General features: G+C 40.5%; 1 protein-coding gene across 1 annotated transcript in view; it reads right to left on the bottom strand.

Annotated features, from left to right (window-relative positions):
• Window positions 1–609: 609 nt before the first annotated feature.
• GPRIN3 (GPRIN family member 3) overlaps window positions 610–18336 on the bottom strand; it is a 77705-nt gene continuing 59978 nt past the window's right edge. The window contains exon 3 of the mRNA XM_081091636.1: window positions 610–9503. Coding sequence (XP_080947762.1) covers window positions 7053–9389 — 2337 coding nt within the window. The 5' untranslated portion in view covers window positions 9390–9503 and the 3' untranslated portion in view covers window positions 610–7052. The remainder of the gene's footprint in view (window positions 9504–18336) is intronic.

Below are 18336 nucleotides of genomic sequence, written 5' to 3'. Positions count from 1 at the left end.
AAAATGCATTTATGTGTGCAAGCTATTTACAGTATGTTATGTACACTTTTTATGTGTAGAAAATAAAAATACACATTGATTAGCCCTTTCGAGGCTTTTGAACAACTGTTTCTTCTTCCTGCTTTCCTGTAGCTGCTTTGAGGATTTAGATAATTCATACGAGGTATGTACACAATCACACCCATAGTATGTACATCCTAGTCACACACTTAACATGGAGAGGATGTGTGAGGAATGTAAATCATCCCAGTGGTCAAAGAACTGACCTTACCTGTGACTAATGGCATGGTTAATTAGCCCTGGCATATTTAGTAACATGCCAATGTACTGATTACTATATTCAGTCTTTGTGATAATTATGTAATCTACTTTTGAAGATGATTAAAAAAACAACAGCCCTTTCTGACCTTCAAAAATGAAAGGACTGTTACTGAATACACATGCACACTTTTGTTGGCTTTATTCACTTTTGTACATGTGCCTACCTTATGACAGAACTTGGCCTTAAAATGGGATATGGCATGTTATTTTTTTCTACACATAAAAATAGAAAACCAACCACTCGCAGACCATACACACCTACAGAAGTATTGACATACCACGGCCAGCTACAGTATTATGCACAACATATTGTTCACAACATATTAGTACAGCAGAGATAAATACATTTAGACATTTAGTCATTGTTAGTATATTTCTTTCTTGAGTTTCCAGGCCCCATTGACCTTTCTCAACCTTAGTTAAGGTATCTCAAGATGCCCTTAAGACAAGAATTAGTCTCTCCTCTCCTCTGGGATTCAGGAGTATGACTATAATACTGCAATCTCCTGATTTATCAACATCACTTTAAGACATGATGGAAAACATTATGAAAAATAATTTTACTCAAAGATGCAGTTAAAATAAACGTTAAGGAATCTAATCTAAAAATCATTAAAAGATACTGATAAACCTGGATAAGCTTTTTTACTCATTTAATATAGTTTACTCTATACATAGTCTTTACTTGATATTAAAAGCAATGATAAGAATCAGAAAAAATTGTGTAACTGCTTAAAAGTTTTTCTAAAGAATAGACAATTTAATTTTAAAGTAATAAAGAGTAATGCTAGCAGCAATGTCAAAAAGCAAGCTATAATTTTCACCCCAGAAATAAGTGGATGACATCCCCACATCTTAAGAAATCAAAAGAGAAGTCAGCATTTCTCTCCCATTTAATTCTCGTTAATACACTTAAATCACTGGCGTATCACCATAATTGTCAGCATGCTGGTTGATCATCAGTACCTTTTTCTGAAGTGCAAATTATCTGACTTTTATTCCTATTGTTTTGCAGCCAGTGGAGTTGAGCTTGAAACCAAAAAGATACTTGATGAAGAAGTAGTATTTAGGAACGCCCATCTGGAACATCATTTTCGTTCTGTAAGGCATTATTTGAGGCCCCTTTTGATATGAGTACTCATGTTTTAGTTACTTTACATTTGGAAAACAATTTTTTTTTCATAGCTAAGGTGGGCAATCCTCCAGGCAGAGTTAATCCAATTGCTTTACATGCAAGTGTCCAGGAAGAGTAATTACCATATGTTTAATTTCTCCAAGTTTCCAGATGGAGCTGTCTTGAGTTTTAAGCTAGCAAGACTTTCTGACTCCTTTCCTGTCTGGGCTGTTAACCAAATCCCTAACAATGCTCACTGGTATTGTACCTCTTTCATAAGCTCATAATCAAGCTTTTCCAGTAAGAAAGGAGAAATGAAGCCTTTACATCTGTATCCTGTGGGTTACAGTCTTCATGGAGCAGACCATGACTATGTAGTGGTGTGCCCATAGTAGATGCACTTGCTGGTATAACTGCCTCTTTTTGGCACATTATTGCTCGGCTTTAATTTCATATTCAACAGTCTTTATTCTCATGATTAGTTTCTGAAATATCTGGAACTTAAAAAACACACACACACCAAACTTGTAAATCACATCTTGTTGCACCATTCTGGCCTCCACAGTCATTTCACCAAGGCCCATGGTTATTTAAATGTCCTTTAAAATGATCATCACCTTGATTACCTAAGAGCCAACAGTAATTTTTTAGGCTATTTTGTTATTTCTATCTACACATATATACCGATGTATTGGACTTACTTAGAGAGGTTTTTTGGTTGTGGCAAGTGAGTAGGTTAGCTGGTGAGTGTTCACAGTTAAAAGTAGTTGTCATGACCTCTGGTTACTTGTGAGACAGAATTTTCCCACCTTCATCCACTTCATCTAGGTCCTTGGTCATTGCAAATCAAGTTTATTTGATTTCTGTAGCCAAGGAGAGTTTTTTCCCCCAAGACTAGAATAAAGTTCATGAAAATCTATTTCAATATTTACAAGACTATTTTTTCCTTTTTTGCAAAAATGTCTAAAATTTTGTAGCCATCCTAAGTCCACGCGTCTGCACAAATGACATTTATAATTACTCAGCCAGTTGCAGAATTTCATTAAGAAAGAGGGACAGGAGCTCCTGCATATCACTTGTTGTTTGCCAAGTGGCAGCAGCTGCCCAGCATTTGGAGAGATTCAACCAAAAGGGCTTCACACAAGGAACATTGCTAACAGGAAACAAATGCTCAGATATGAATATAAAATAGTAAATACCGAAGCAAACGTGGACAAGATTTCTGATTTACTGTATAGAAAAAACAGGGGTGGGGACAAGATGGTCAGCTCATTCACCAAGATACTGCTGAGTTCACTGTATAATTATCACAAAGGGGAATTCACAGGCCTCATTTCTCAAACACCATTTAGGACAAAGCAGGAGAGAATAAACAGCATCATCTCCATGGCAGCATTGTAGATGACTGATAAATCAGACAGGTAGAGGCCTACAAAAGCCTACAAGTACCTAATTTTCAGTAAAAACACATGTACATATATGCAAACCTTATTCTAATGCACTGTTTTTATGTTGATTCTTAAAAAGTGGACAAGGGATGTGGTGAGTTATATGGTACTAGAAGTGGACAAATCTTTTAACACGTGTACAATATGTTGGAGGAACATTTTCACATTTAGCCAGTAAATCAGAGAAGATACAGAAAAGGCCAAATAATTTACATTAATAGCATACTCATATAGATCCCCTGCAAACACATTTTAAAGTCATGTCATAGTATATTTTTCACGTGGTATATACAGGTATTCCAGAATGATAGGAACTTCTTTCTGGCTTTCTATTTTAAGATGACAAGCTCAATTCTATTAAGATTCAGTTTTAAAATTCAAGCTCCAGGTTATATGTTATACATGCATATTCAGTCAAATTCATTTAAATTTTGATATTTAACCTATAGCGTGGAGAACACTGGTATCCGAAATGAGTATCAGATAATTCTAAAGATTAAAAAACCCATAAAAAATCAAATGATATTCAATATGTCTGAACTTACTAAGGTAGGAAGTAATACTCATATAGGGTATAAAATATATCATTTTGGATACAAACAAAAAGGTTTCTGGTTAGCTTTAACCTAATAAAATGTTCAACTCATGCCACAGATCCAAAACACACAGAGGTTGATTACAAACTTACTATATGTGAAGTAGTTGGTCTGTGCATTAAAACCAATAATCAAGAAAGACAAAATTAGAAAAGCACTAAAGATAAACATGACAGTTGAAGGGATGACATTTTCTTGTCATCCCCAAAATAGGGAAATCATGATTTAAATTAAAAAATCTATTATTTACTGGGTAGGCTGCATGGTCTCTTAATATTTTAAATGTTTCATTATCTCCCAGACTCTGTGTTCTAACTCATTTTTCTTTTACTATTGGTTCAAGAAATATTTTATATTTATTTACTTAATAACACACTTCCTTCATTTATTTCAACAATTAAAATGCATTAAGAAGAATCAAACCATAACCAAAGAAATTAAGGACAAAAACAAACAACTTTCAACCCAATGTGTGTCCTGAAGGCAAGGAATAGCTAAACAAATTCAAAGAGTCTGCCATTAAAGTTGTTTTGCAACCCCATTTATTGAGTGAACCTAAGGAGTCATGAATGACATAGTGAATGTTTATGCTGTGTCACAGACCAAAGTGAAGGCAAAATTTCAAATCAAGGTTTTATTGTGAGAGTATGTAGGGTATCATAATGTAAAAACATGGTTATCTTGAACAGGCTCCTATCTTATTTATCCATTTGATGATCTATTTCTGTTACTATTTTTTTAAAAAAATTATATATATTTTCTGATTTCAGAGAAGAGGGAGAGGGAGAGAGACATAGGAACATCAATGATGAGAGAGAATCATTGATTGGCTGCCTCCTGCATGCCCCCCACTGGGGATCGAGTCTGCATCCTGGGCATATGCCCTGTCCAGGAATCAAACTGTGACCCTGTTCTTAAAAGCTGTTCCTTCTATAAGATTCAATAAGCAACAAAACAAGAAAGCTTTTGAAATATTTTCTGACAATTTCTACAGTATGGCAGCAGTAAAGATAAATAATAAAGAATTAAAGATTAAGAAGTCAGGGCTGGTGCCAGCACCAAAGAAAACCAGTTTAAGTTACTATCTCAAACATTAAGTTTTACTGAGAGGCACAACTATACCAAGTTTAGTTTTAATTAATTTAATTTTAAATTTATTTAATGTGCAACAAATGCCTACAACTCTTTGAGGCCTCTGCCTCATTTAACTATTTATAAATCATGTGGTTACTCCAAACGCATGAAAATAAATATTATTACCAGATGCTGAATTCTTCCTTTTCTCCTCTGTTAATGCAGGAACAGCCTGTTCTAGCCACTTTGCACAGAGGATTACCTGGGGCCCACCCAGCTGCAGTGGGTGCTGTTGACAGCTGCCATTGTGTACACAGGGTGTTCTCTGTGTGTACACAGCACGTGCGACATGTGAGGGAGACAACATGAGCGAGAGACAGGAGTGAGATTACATCCCGGGAAAGGCATCTCTGACAGAAGTGACATGAACATTACAACAAATGGATACTTAAGGCCAAAAGAGAGTTTTAGACCAAATCTCTAATCATTAAATAATAATGTGATTGTTAATTTGATAGTAATTTCTACTTTAGACAGCATTCTCAATAGAGGCCAACTGTTAAGAAACTAAAAATTGTATCATGAAAAAATTCCTTATAAATTCCAAATACAACCACTGTTAGGTACCATTCTCAGGCTCTGAGAATGCTGTGACTATGGTCTCCTATGCAGGCCTTGTATACAGTCCAATTGATTTGAAAGAAATCAATGGCTATTACTAATTTAGGTTGTGTCCAGTGTAGCTTGTGTTAAAGTTCAAGTATGGTTTCCTCCAATATGTTCAGCATCTGCCAAAAAGAATGAAAAAAAACAAAAACAAAACCCAAAACAGGGACTTTGAGTTCATGCAAAAATGGTATTTATGAGTCTCCGGAGAGAGAATACATGGCCATCTGTCTCATCTAGGAGAGTGAGTTTAGTGAAGGCAAGCAGTGCCTCTTCAACATCTAACAACCTGATTTTCTAAATGCAAGGTGGTGAGCAGCGATCTCCCTACAGTGAATCCAGGAGGGGAAGCCTTTCCAGGGCCCTAGCTCATTCCCCTCTTCCTCGCTACCCCAATTCTCAAGCCACTGCTGGTCATCCTAGCCCAGTGCCTGCTAGATGCTCATGGATCACATGGACAGGGTCAGTTTCTGGAAGCAGGAAGGGGCTGAGCTCAAACAGGTGCCTATGTTTTCCAGGACCAAAGCTCAAACTGTGTTTTAGTAAAAGCCTCTCTTTTCTTGGGTTTGAAGAATGAGATATGACGATATTTCTCTTAAAATCAACATTTGCAGAGGTTACCTTATTGCTATAGATTAGAAACGTAAGCAATCACATGATATTAGTCTACATCCAAAAACTATAAGGAAGCTGGTGTTCTATTTGCTGTTGACTACGTTTCCTATTAGAAGTTACTGAACCAGATCAAAAGGAACACACAAACAGCCTCCTGTTTAGTGGAGTCTAAATTAAACCCATTGTTTTTGTTACTCAGGAAATTTTCCTTTTTTTTTTCTCAACACAGAGAGGAGTGTTTGTTAACTGGTTGTTTATGATTCCTTACCAGAACCTTAACATTTCAGTAGAATGCTTTTGGAGAACACCCGTACAACATAAAATTTAATATTAGCAATAACTTGATGACTCTTTTCAAGAATTCAGCCACATGTACTTTCTCTGGGGTAAGGAAATGGGAATTTAATCTAGTCTGAATCACGGAGATGCATCTTGCCTTTGGTGCTGGAAAATCTAAATATATAAATTCATGTATTATGTGGGCAGTATTCATATTCGAAAGCATAGCTAATTTCCCTCCTATAACTTTCTTAAATTTATGAAGAGGTATAACAAGGTTTATAAAAATGGTTATCTGTAGACATTTACAAATATTAATTCATATTTGGTATCGTATGCATTTAAATGCTTTTACTTCATGTCCTCTGGCCTAGGAATGAGTCAAATTTGTTTTACCTTTTTTCCATTATAGTTCTTATCAGCTACTTAAATTTTGCATGGTAACAGCATTCTTGTTGCAACAGGACTAGAAAGTGTAACGGTGGTTTTGCTAATAGCGTTTCTGGTATTTTTAACACAAAGCCGGGGTTTTAATGGAAATACCATAGTGCATTCAATTGAGACAGTGGCACAAAATGACACACGTATAATGACAATGCTGGTTCTCTAAGCAACAACCTATGAAAAAACCCCAGTGAATCTTGTTTCCTCTTGATTGAGGTGGAGAACTTTCAGGGACGCTTGCTTTTCTCTTGTTCCTTCTTGCAGAGTGAAATGTCTTCGTTTCCCTTGTGTGACCCGAACTGAAAAGATACTTTAATTTATGGAGCTCCAGTCAAAGGACCCAACAATTCTTAGTAGCAATTTCCTGTAGTTAATACTCGCTTTCTCTTCTTGGTCTCTGGGGGATGGGGGTGGGTGGAAACCGAGCAAGCTCTGATCTGATGGACCCGTAGGAAGACCCTCAAGGTGTACCAGGGCTCCCACACACGCTCCCCGTCAATCTAACACCGAGGACGGGGCAGGGCGGACGCAGCAGTTGGGGCGTCGGAAGTTCTGCAACATGGACTGGAACACGCCGTGCTGCCTGCCTTTCAGCTTCTTATTCGAAGACGTATCCGAGGAAATGGACCTCCGGGCCTGGCTGCTCTGCGCTTTGATGGATTTCTCGTGCTCCCGGATCTGTCTCTGCAAATGGTTCTGGATGGCGACGCCCAGCGACTCCGGGTCCAGGGAAGCGCCGTACACCTCCCAGGTCATGCCCTGCTCGTCCCACACCACGTCCCTGACCCGCTTGGACTGTTTCAACTGCAGCTTGGAGTCGGCGCCAAGCTGCTTCTTCTTCTCTCCTGGGGTGAGTCCCACCTGGGCGGCCGCCGTCACGTTGAGCTCCTTGAGGAACTCGCTGACCCGGCTGGCCCGGCGCGGGCTGGCCTTGACCGAGCGAGAAGGGGTCTTCTTGCCCGAACCAGGACTGGAGTCACCCATGGGTTCAGACGGCAGGCTCAGGCTGGTGGCTGGTTTGGCCGGCCTGTGTTCTTCCACGGTGCCCTCCTGGTTATTTCTAACGGGGGAGGGTATGGGACTGGCAGCTGACCCCGAGCCTCCACTTTCTTGAGCTTTAGGATTGAGCAGTAGGCCTTTGCCCTCTGCCCTTGCTTTCCCATCCAGGAGATTCGTGCCTTTCGATTCTTGTTCTTTTCCTACCGGAAGAGATGCAGGCTTTTTCTCTCTTGCATCTCCTTTATCCGTGGGGTCAGAGCCCCCGAGCTGGTCAGCTTTGCTGGCAGGCCCACAGGAGGCGGAGAGTTTGCAATCAGGGTCTGTTTTGCGCCCAGCTGTGGTTTTCACTGCAAGCTCAGATGGCTTGGTTCCAAATGTCCCCAACCCGTGACTGGTTTCATCTTGACTTCCTGCATTGATGGAAATCTGGTCGGTGAGGCTAGCTTTCAGGGAGCTAGAATTAGCAGAAAGCTGTTTAGAAGTAGGCTCTGCCCTCCCTGGGGTCATTCCAGATGACCTCCCATCATCTGTACGCTTATCCTGGGCATTGCTGGATGCCTCATTGATGGATGAGGTATTGGGGACCTCCCCTGGCAGGCTCACCCATCTACTATCCCCTTGGAGAGCCATGGAGACAGCTGCAGCTGCCTGGCTGTGCGCCTCTGGCATGATGCCAGGGCACCGCCCCGACTCCTGGGGGGATAGCTTGTTGACTGACAGCTCCAACACCTGGCTCCCACTGCCGTGGCAAACCACACGTAGCTGCTCTTGTTCCAAACGTTCAGGAGCGGGGGTTTCCTTTAAGAACGCAGTGAGGATGCTGGGGCTGGTGGAGACGGATCTGCTCTCGACACGGGCCACGGCCTGCACCTCCGCATCCTGCTGAGCCCTGTTGGGAACTTCCTTGACCTCATTTTCAGCCTGATTGGTCATCGTACTGGCTTCTTTGAACCTGGACGCCTGGTGCTGTGCTGCTAGCAGCGTCTTCTCTGGCTCTGGAGGAAACGTCGAACCTTTGCTGGAGAGGTGGGATGGTTGAGGTGTCCCAGGATTCACCGCCTGGGTGTCAGCAGTGGTGGCAGAGGGCTGTGTGTTCCCTGAACATCCGTCTTCTCCGGCTGGAGAGTCACAGGCCCTGGTCTTGGCGTTGGACGTGGCTCCCTGCCTGTCCCCTTCAGGCCCGCCTGCAGGAGGGGCGGCATGACTGAGCATCCTGGGCGCTGTGTTTGCAGTCTGCACCACTCCCGGGATTGTGTCTTGAGAAGGAAAATCACAGGGCACTTGATCTTGGCTGCTGCTACAAGTGCCTCCCACAGGACAACTCGGCGTCTCAGATTGCTCTCCATCTGAGGTTCTCTGTGATTTCCCCAGTGTCTCTTCAGATCCCGAGGAGGCGCTGGCATTGGGCTGGCCCGCTGGGATGGCCTGGTGGTGGTGCTGACTGGCTGGCATGGTACACGCTGTGTGTATAAGATCCTTCACTGCCACAGAGCACGGGGTTGGTGCTGTGGGCTTGCTGTTTCCTGGCCGCTGGGTATTGCCAGGGGAGTTGAGTGTGGGAGATGCTTGCTCCACCTCATTGAAGATGCCAGGAGAAGACATGTCTGGCCGCGCGGCCTCATGCTCACAGGCCTGCATCAGGGCCTCCGAAGCTGCCCGGGGGCTGAGGGCTGGTTCCCGAGGCTTGCTGGAAAGGCCATCGGTGTTCTTACACAGGAGGGCTGGTTGAGGCGGAGGGGAGGCAGCCTGCACCTCTCCTAGGTCCTCTTCTTTTCCGGTAGCTGTGATCAGGGAAGTGTTAGCTAATATCAGAGGGTCAGGTACAGTCCCCATGGAATTTCTCTTCAGGAAAACCTCAGAGCTCTCCCCTGAGCAGTGCTCCCACTGGGAAGCTGTCGTAGGTCAGAGTGAAGACACAATCAGGGATGATTTCTCTGAAGGACCGATCTGTGAATCAAAGAAACAGTACTATTAATATGATAGGGAATTTAAGGATTGAAGATACATCTGTTACTTGTATAAGGACTATTAAGTGCATTGAAAATCTTGCCTCTCCAAATCTGTTTGTATAAAAGTACTTAGATCATGGAAAGTAGATTTTGGAATTTTTAAAAAAACTATACAGGTGTTATTTTGATATATTAGTTTGATTTTGCATTCCATTGCTCTCTAGCAAATAGGTTTTTAATGTATTTGCCTAAGCATTTGATACCTTAAAAATCATTTGTGTAATCTGATTTGCCAGCTATCAGAAAATCCAAAAGTCCTATAAAGCTATTGTGATCAAATCAATAAGTATTGAAAATAGGGCCTACACAGACTTGTGAAATAGAACATCTAGAAATTGATCCACATATAAATGAGATTGGATGTAGAACAAGAGAGGCATTTCAATTAAGTAATCCAAAAAGGATGGACTACTTAATATAAGGGACTGTCAAACTATTTATTCATCTGAAAGAAAAGAAAACTAGGTCTTTATCTTACACCAATCCTAAAAAGAAATCCTAGATGGATTTAGATGGATTAAAGGTTAAAATATAAAATAAACAAAAAACAAAAAGATAGATCAATTAATAAATAAATGTCCGGTAAGAGAATCTAGGAACCATAAAATAATCTAGGGACAGGGATGATAAACTTCCTTTGGAAGGCAGAAAATACAGCAACTATAAGAAAAATATAAGCATAGTTATCTAAATAAAGTAAAAAAATTTTGCGTGGCAAAGATACCATAAACAAATACAATAGATTTGGGAAAAAAAATGCTTGCAGCTCTAGGAGACAGGAAAAATATCTATAATACAGTAGAAGCTCTTAAAAATTTGCAAGGAGACAAAATAGCTTGTTGCAAAAACGGGTAAAGAACATGAAAATGCAATCTGCAAGATCCGAAGTCCAACAACCAACAAGCTTATGAAAAGACGATCACATTCATTTGTAGTCAAAGAAATGCAAAAAAGTAACAATTAGATTTTACTTTGTACCAATTGCACTTAAAAGAACTTTAAAAAACAGTTATAACACTATAGCCTGGGGAGACACCTAGCCAAAGAAAGTATTTTTATTAACTGTAGGTATGAATGTGTATTGTTACAGCTTTCTTAGGAAACCAGTTTAATGTTTATAACTAAAAATAAACATATCATTGACCCAGTGATCCCAATCAAAACAAAATACCAGCATATATATTTAGGTACAAGTACTATTTGTAGAGGCAAAAACTGGAAACAAGCTGATCTCCATGAATGGGGGAATAGCAAAAATAATCAAGACATATCTCTACTGTAGAGCATTATGCAACCATTAAAAGAAACCATTGTCCTGGCCGGTGTAGTTCAGTGGGTCTAAACATTGTCCCTTACACCAAAAAGAATGGGTTTGATTCCTGGTCAGGGCACATACCCAGATTGTGGGTTCAATCTCCAGTCAAGGTGTGTACAGGAGGCAACTGATCGATGTTTCTCTCTCACATCAATGTTTCTCTCTTTCTCCTCCTCTATCTTCCCCTCCCTAAAATCAATAAAAACATACCCTTGGATGGGGATTTAAAAAAAAATTAAAGCTAACACTGCCCCCCCCCAAAAAAAAATACTAATTAGGCTGTAACTTTTCACTTGAGGTTTCCCCAAGTATGGTTGAATGAGAAAAGCAAGGTACAGAAAAGAGTATATAAGTTTTAATTTTTGTAAAGCACTGACCTAAAATACTACATATGTATGTGCTGTTTGTATGTGTGTATGTGTACAGATATGTTTGTATGTGATTATATAAATTCTAAAAATATTCAGAAGAAGACATATTAGGTATTAAGTAGAAGGAGTGTGATGAGTTGGAGACAGGGAGAGATGGAGGTACCCAAAGGTGGGAAAATACTAAATTTTAAAAAGTATATCTAAAAATTTATTTGTGTGCCTTTATGCATAAACATTTTTTTTTTATTTAAGAAAAGATAACCAGGTGATGTGAATAAAGCAATGTTTCAGAAACTAGTGGATGACTATGTTTTGGTATTACCTCTTTTTCTCATAGAGTCTGTAAGCTCATGCTAATCACTTAAACTTTCTGGACTCCTAATTAGCTCATTGGAAAAATAAATGATTTCAGAGGAGCTTTGTGGTATCAAAATTCAAGGATCTTACATATTTGCATGTGATGGGTAATAAATCAAATAGCACACTCTTGACTCAGACTATAAAAGGTCAAAATAAGGCAAATTTGGTTGGCCCAGATTTTGAAAACACATAATTTTATCTTTTAATTTAATGTTATTTGGCTGACCGATAATCATATGAAATCTAGCAGTGAATCCAACTTATCTTCTCCCCTAAATCAGTTCTTCCTGCTAACTTTATTATTAATGATAATGGGTTGAATATTTTCCCATCTTTGGTTTTTACTACTTCCTGCTCATTCAGACCACGTCCTCAGTTTGTCTGTTTGTTTATTTATTTATATTTAAATTTATCTTGTTGAAAGTATGACAGTCCCCACATCTTAGGTTTATAGTCCATTTCTTCCTTACTGCAATTCTCTATTGCATTCACTTGCTGTGCCCCAACCACATCTTTCCCTCTCCTTCTTTTGTATCTGTCTTTATTATACCCTTCCTTCCACTCTCTGCCCTCTCCCTCCTGAAAAAGCTTATTTATTCTTCATGGTCCCACTTAAATCCCACTTACTTTACTTTCTGAAGGTCTCTAAAGCCTTCAAATCATAAAGTCTCTCTCTTTATTTTTTGTATTAATCCTCACCAGAGGTTATTTTCTTCATTGATTTTCAGAGAGAGTGGATGGGAGGAGGAGAGAGGGAGAGAGAGAGAAAGAAACATCAATGTGACAGAAACACACAGATTGGTTGCCTACCTCACCCAACCCAAGAGGGGGCAGGGGATCAGAGTGGGGATCAACCTGCAACCTAGGTATGTGCCCTTGACCAGGAATCAAACTCATGACTCATGGGTGCACAGGCCGACACTCTATTGAGGCATGCCAGCCAGGTCAAGTATCTCTCTTTTTTAAAAAGCCTATAGCTACGTTAACCTGGGTCCTTTGTATTATGCTTTTAATGCAGTTTTTGTACTGTTGTTCCTTGTATAAATGCCTTAATTATCCCAAAGTACTTTAAGCCTCAGGAGGAAACAGGACAAGCTTATTGATTATTTTCTGTTCACAGGATCTTGTGCATAAAAAGGTATTAATTGGCCCAGCTGGTGTGGCTCAGTGGTTGAGCATCGACCCATGAACCAGGAGGTCGCAGTTTGGTTCCTGGTCAGGGCACATGCCCAGGTTGCAGGCTTGATCCCTAGTAGAGGGTGTGCAGGAGGTAGCCAAACAAGGATTCTCTCTCATCATTGATGTTTCTATTTCTCTCTCCCTCTCCCTTCCTCTCTCTGAAATCAATAAAAACATATTTTAAAAAATGTATTTAAAAAAGATATTAATTGATCCCATTTCTTACCAAGATGGCCACTACTAATGTCCTACCAAACTTCAAAATAATAGGAAATTTAAATCTATAGCATGAATTAGAAATGAAAACACAATAAAAAAGAATGCTGTGTTTGGAAGTAAGAAAACAGTTGTATGTTATTCATTAAATTTTATGTATCTGCAATGTAGGTTTAGACAATTAAAGATAAGTACATTGGACACCTGCTACAAAACGCTGGAAGGTCTCATAAAGCCAGGAATACAGAATGCCTCCTACGTTATACCTTGGCCTAGAGCCAAGAAACCTGGTTTGCCAAGAGGACTATAAATTTTGAACAGCTCAAAGTTCAGCAACTGAAAGTTGAAAGATTTAGAAAAAGATGAGAGATTTCATAAAACTCAATCCTTGAGCTTACTTCCATTGTCCTACAGATAGCTAATTGTACTCGTTTAACTTTGAAAGGGTTTGTTTGCTTTGTTAATTGAGGTTAATTTATCCATCATTTAAGGAATAAAGATTGAAAGCCCAGATTAACACCTGTAATTAAGAATCTCTTGATTTATGAGCAGATAGGAAGTCAACACCACTGGATTACACAGATGCTGGTGTAATTTTCACAGCATCTCCATGTGCTTGGAAGAGACTGCCTATGTTTTGAGACAATCTTCCCTCCACAACCCTCCACCTCCTCGCCCCCACCCTGAGCATTTTCCCCTCCCTCACCCACCAAATAGCAGAAATGATTAGTCTCCAATAGATTGACACATAAGACATTTAAAAAGTGTAATTACTCAGTAGTTTAGAATGAGAATGTCTTAAAATCAATCAGTGTAAAAAATATCAACCAGAGTCCAACATAAGATTTAACTTTGAAAAATTTAGAGGTTGCAAACTGGTGGCCCACATACTGACTGAATTCCTCCTGCAGGTGTCTGAGTGTGTGTGTGTGTGTGTGTGTGTGTGTGTGTATGAGAGTGTCCTGCATGGTTTTAACTTCCATTCCCTTCCTTCCCTTTTCTTTTCTTTCTTTGTCTTTTTGAATTGAAGAGAACTTTCATAAAAATCCAGATTTCCCTCTTGCTTCTCTTTAAAAACCTGGAAGGTATGCATTTCCAGAAAGTAACACCAGAAGGCGCTGATAAGGGCTGTTCCAGCGGTTCTCAACGTGTGGGTCGCGAACCCTGAAAATACATCCTGCATATCAGATATTTACATTATGATTCATAACAGTAGCAAAATTACAGTTATGAAGTAGCAACGAAAATAATTTTATGGTTGGGGGTCACCACAACATGAGGAACTGTATTAAAGGGTCGCGGCATTAGGAAGGTTGAGAACCACTGGCTGTTCCCCTGGATGGCCCATTCCCCACCTGCCCTGTTTCACTCCTTCACATTACTTACCTGGGCTCCTGTGGACAGCTGAGTTTGAGAGCTTTGCCCCAAAAGCACTGACAGAGTAGAATTCCCAACCTAACTTCTAGTCCTCTGAAGGCAGTTTGGCATTGCATTTAAGAACATGGAAGCAGGGGCCAGAATTCCCTGGATTAGAGTATCAGTTCCACTCCCTAACTCTAACTCTATGTATTTTGGCAAATAACCTCTCAGAGCCTCAGTTTAATCTATAACTTGAGGATAACAGTCAGAGGACTGCTTCACTGAGATGTTGTAGGGAACAGGTTTGGCATTTAGAACAAATAGCGCCTTGGCATATATTAAGCACCTGATAAGTGTTAGTCTCCTTAAAAGTCTCAATATATCTAGTACGCACTGATCTGTGTTAAAAGTTTATTCTGACACTTGTTAAAATGGTAAGGAAGACTTTAGTTAGGACTCATGTGATAGGTGTCAAGACGATCTCAGGAGGAGAATATGTTTAGTACTTTATTTTATGGCAGACTATAATTTCACGACTTTATATTCTCATAATTGAACTGTTGTACTAAGGCATAGATACTTATTTTAGATGAGAAATTTATCAGATATTTAAACTGTTTCGAATAGTATATCAAATAGATAAATAAACTACCATGTTCATTCCAGCCTTATTTACAATAGCCAAGCTACAGAAACAACCTATGTGCCCATCAACAGATGAATGGATAAAGAAAATATGACATTGTACACACAATGGAATATTATTCAGCCATGAAAAAGAAGGAAATTTTGCTATTTTTGACAACGTGGATGAATCTGGAGAACATTATGCTAGGTGAGATAAGTCAAACAAGGACAAATACTGTATAACATCACTTATATGTGGAATCTAAAAGAGCCAAACTCATAAAAACAATAAAATGGTAGTTATATGGGGGTGGGAGGACTTGGGGGGATAGGAGAGATGATGTTTAAGGGTACAATCTTGCAATGAGCAGTAAATAATCCTACATAGCTAATGCACAGCATAGTAAAATTAGACAATAATATTGTATTATAATCATCAAACTTTCTAAGAGACTGGAACTTATTCTTCAAACCACTAAAAAGAAATGAAAAATATGTGATGTTATAGAGGTGCTAATTATCACTACAATGGAAATCATATTACAATATATAAATGTATCAAATGAATATGTTGTATGCCTTACATTTATATAATTTTATATGTCAAATATATTTCAATAAAGAAACTGGAGGAAAAAAAAGCCCTGGTCTATATAGCTCAGTTGGTTGAGTGTTGTTCCGTGCACTGAAAGGTCACCAGTTCCATTCCCGGCCAGGGCACGTGCCCAAGTTTCAGGTTCGATTCCTGGTCAGGGTGCATATAGGAGGCATTGGATCCATGTTTTACTCTCACATCGATGTTTCTCTCTCTCCCCCTCTCTCTCCAAAAATAAAAACATATTAAAAATAATAAAAGAATTTTTAAAAAGGAAGGGAAAAAGACCAGGCTTAACTCCAAATACAACAAGAACAAATGGGAATTTATAACCAAGGAGCAGGTTAAGGGTGGGGGTCAGTGGATGGAAAATTACTAAAAGGACACATCAAGGGTAGGGGAATTCTTACTAAACCACTTAATGGATTGGTGCTGAAGGCCGGCGAGGTGATCAGCTGTCACCTGGGGGCTGGTGGGGGATTTGATTAGATATTGAGGGTGACAGATATCAAGGTTGGGAGGATTCTCTCTAACTGGCTTAGTAGGATTCTTGCTAAAACTGGACTCTGCAAGGATAGACATGAAGCTCGAGATTATGCTCTAGTGCAGAAGAGAGCTCAGAGCCTGACTAAAGTTTGGTCTAATGGGAGTTTTTGTCCCTGTACTAGTGAATGGGGATTTCCTTATAAGACTGGCTAGAGCATTATGAATTCTTTCTGAATTGGTCACAAAATGAGTTTTCTTTAAGTGGGATGGCAACTGGACTCTTGATGGCAGATCCCTTTGGTGTTTTTGCCCTGAAAATCATGAGCAAAGGTCTAAAGCCTTGTTCTGGCCATGCACAAGCCTGCAAGGTAAACAACGTCCACCTCTCACAGAAAAGGGAACTGAGGCCCAGACCTCAAGTAACCTACCCAAGGCTGAACACAGAGAATGCCCTTTGAGCTGATTCTAATGAAAGCTAATCCTGGTTCTTCCTGTGCTTCTTCTTTATTCTCTGTAACGCTGGAAGGAAAATGGAAAGCAAGGACAAATTTAAACATACAGGGTAGCCCTGGTCTGTGTTGTTCAGTGGTTAGAGCACTAGCCCCACTACACCAAAGGATGGCAGGTTCGACTCCCAGCCAAGGGCACATTCCTGGGCTGCAGGTTCATTCCCTGGTCAGGGTATGTGTGGGAGGCAACCAAGCGATGTGTCTCTCTCATATCAACATTTGTCTCTCTCTCTCTCCCTCTCACACCCTCCCTCCCTCCCACTCCTTCTAAAAATCAATGGAAGAAATATCCTTGGGTGAGGATTAACAAAACAAAAAATACATAGTGGGCAAAAGTAGGCTTACAGTTCCAAGTATGCAAAACAGTTTATTTTTGTAATATTACTTATTGTTAAAATATTTTCCATATGAACAACTATAAACCTACTTTTGCCTATGTGTGTGTGTGTGCCGGCGCGCGCGCATGCACACGTGCAGGGCAGCCTGGATAGTATTAACACCGACTATGATGACACTCACAACGGGTCACTTTATGAAAGGCCTGGCTTGTTGAAGGCTGACACCACTGAAAACAGTGGGTTCCACTACTCTGCCACGCTGCCTATTTTCATAACAGACGCTCATGCTTAAAAAGACAGGCAGCAGGGGACCTCATCCCTTTGTGACTTGCACCAAAGCTGCTCTGGTGGGAAGAGCATAGGACAGAAGGGCTGGAGAGAGGCTTGGCAGTCCTGGGCCTGCAGGATGCTGATCCCTGCAGGTCATGGCAGTAGTCCTGCGGGCAGCAATCACCTTTGCCCACTTCAGGACTGCCACCTTGCTAGGACAAGGGCTCCCAGATGGCATCGCAGCTCTTTAGTAATGTTACGCAAGTGTTACAGGCACCTGGGTGAGCACCTTTGTCACCAGCCATCTGACAGAGCGGTTAGCCTTCAGAGGGATGGTGCAAAGACCCTGAGAGAACAGCGAGGCAAGAGAAGAGACTATTTAAAAATGTCGCCTGCCGCCCTAGCCGGTTTGGCTCAGTGGATAGAGCATCGGCCTGTGGACTAAAAAGTCCCTGGGTTTGATTCCGGTCAAGGGCATGTACCTTGGTGGTGGGCACATCCCCAGTAGGGGGTGTGCAGGAGGCAGCTGATCGATGTTTCTCTTTCATCAATGTTTCCAACTCTATCTTTCTCCCTTCCTCTCTGTAAAAAAATCAATAAAATATATATAAAAAAATGCCGCCTGCCATCCTGCTCCATTCTGTTTTATTTGCTCCTTTAACTGGGAGCTGTTGCCTAGATCATTTGCATTCTGAACCCAGCAGGTCCTGTCAGTGCAGTTTTAAGAAGAGGCGATTTGACCCCAGGAAGCACCCACAGACCACAAAAAGCAGTTCCTACTTTCCTAAAAAATCACACCCTCACACTAATAGCTGCCTCAAATGCACTTTTCAAAGATATTAGCAGAAAAACTGGTTCTTCCTTTCAGACGGAGTCTAACGCAAATCAGAAGGGCTGAAGAGAAGAGAAGGCTGCTTTGCTGAGCACCAGGAACAGTGTCCTGTGGACGGTCAGCGATAATGGTTACTTTAATGAGGGCTCATGAGACAGGATCAGCATCCCTTCTCCCTACCCTGTTCTTTTGTTCAGCACTGTTCTAGAGAAATGAATGCATGGCCTGTTATCTCACTGAATTCCATTGTAAGCAGGACTGGACAGAAACAAGAAATAAAAAAGGGCGTTGAGAAACATGAAGACCCCAAATGT

Source organism: Myotis nattereri (genome assembly GCF_964212035.1).
Source record: "Myotis nattereri genome assembly, chromosome: 1".
In the NCBI taxonomy this organism is placed as follows: Eukaryota; Metazoa; Chordata; class Mammalia; order Chiroptera; family Vespertilionidae; genus Myotis; species Myotis nattereri.
Note: the sequence above shows the minus strand (reverse complement) of the source record. Positions and strands in the feature narration are given on the sequence as shown.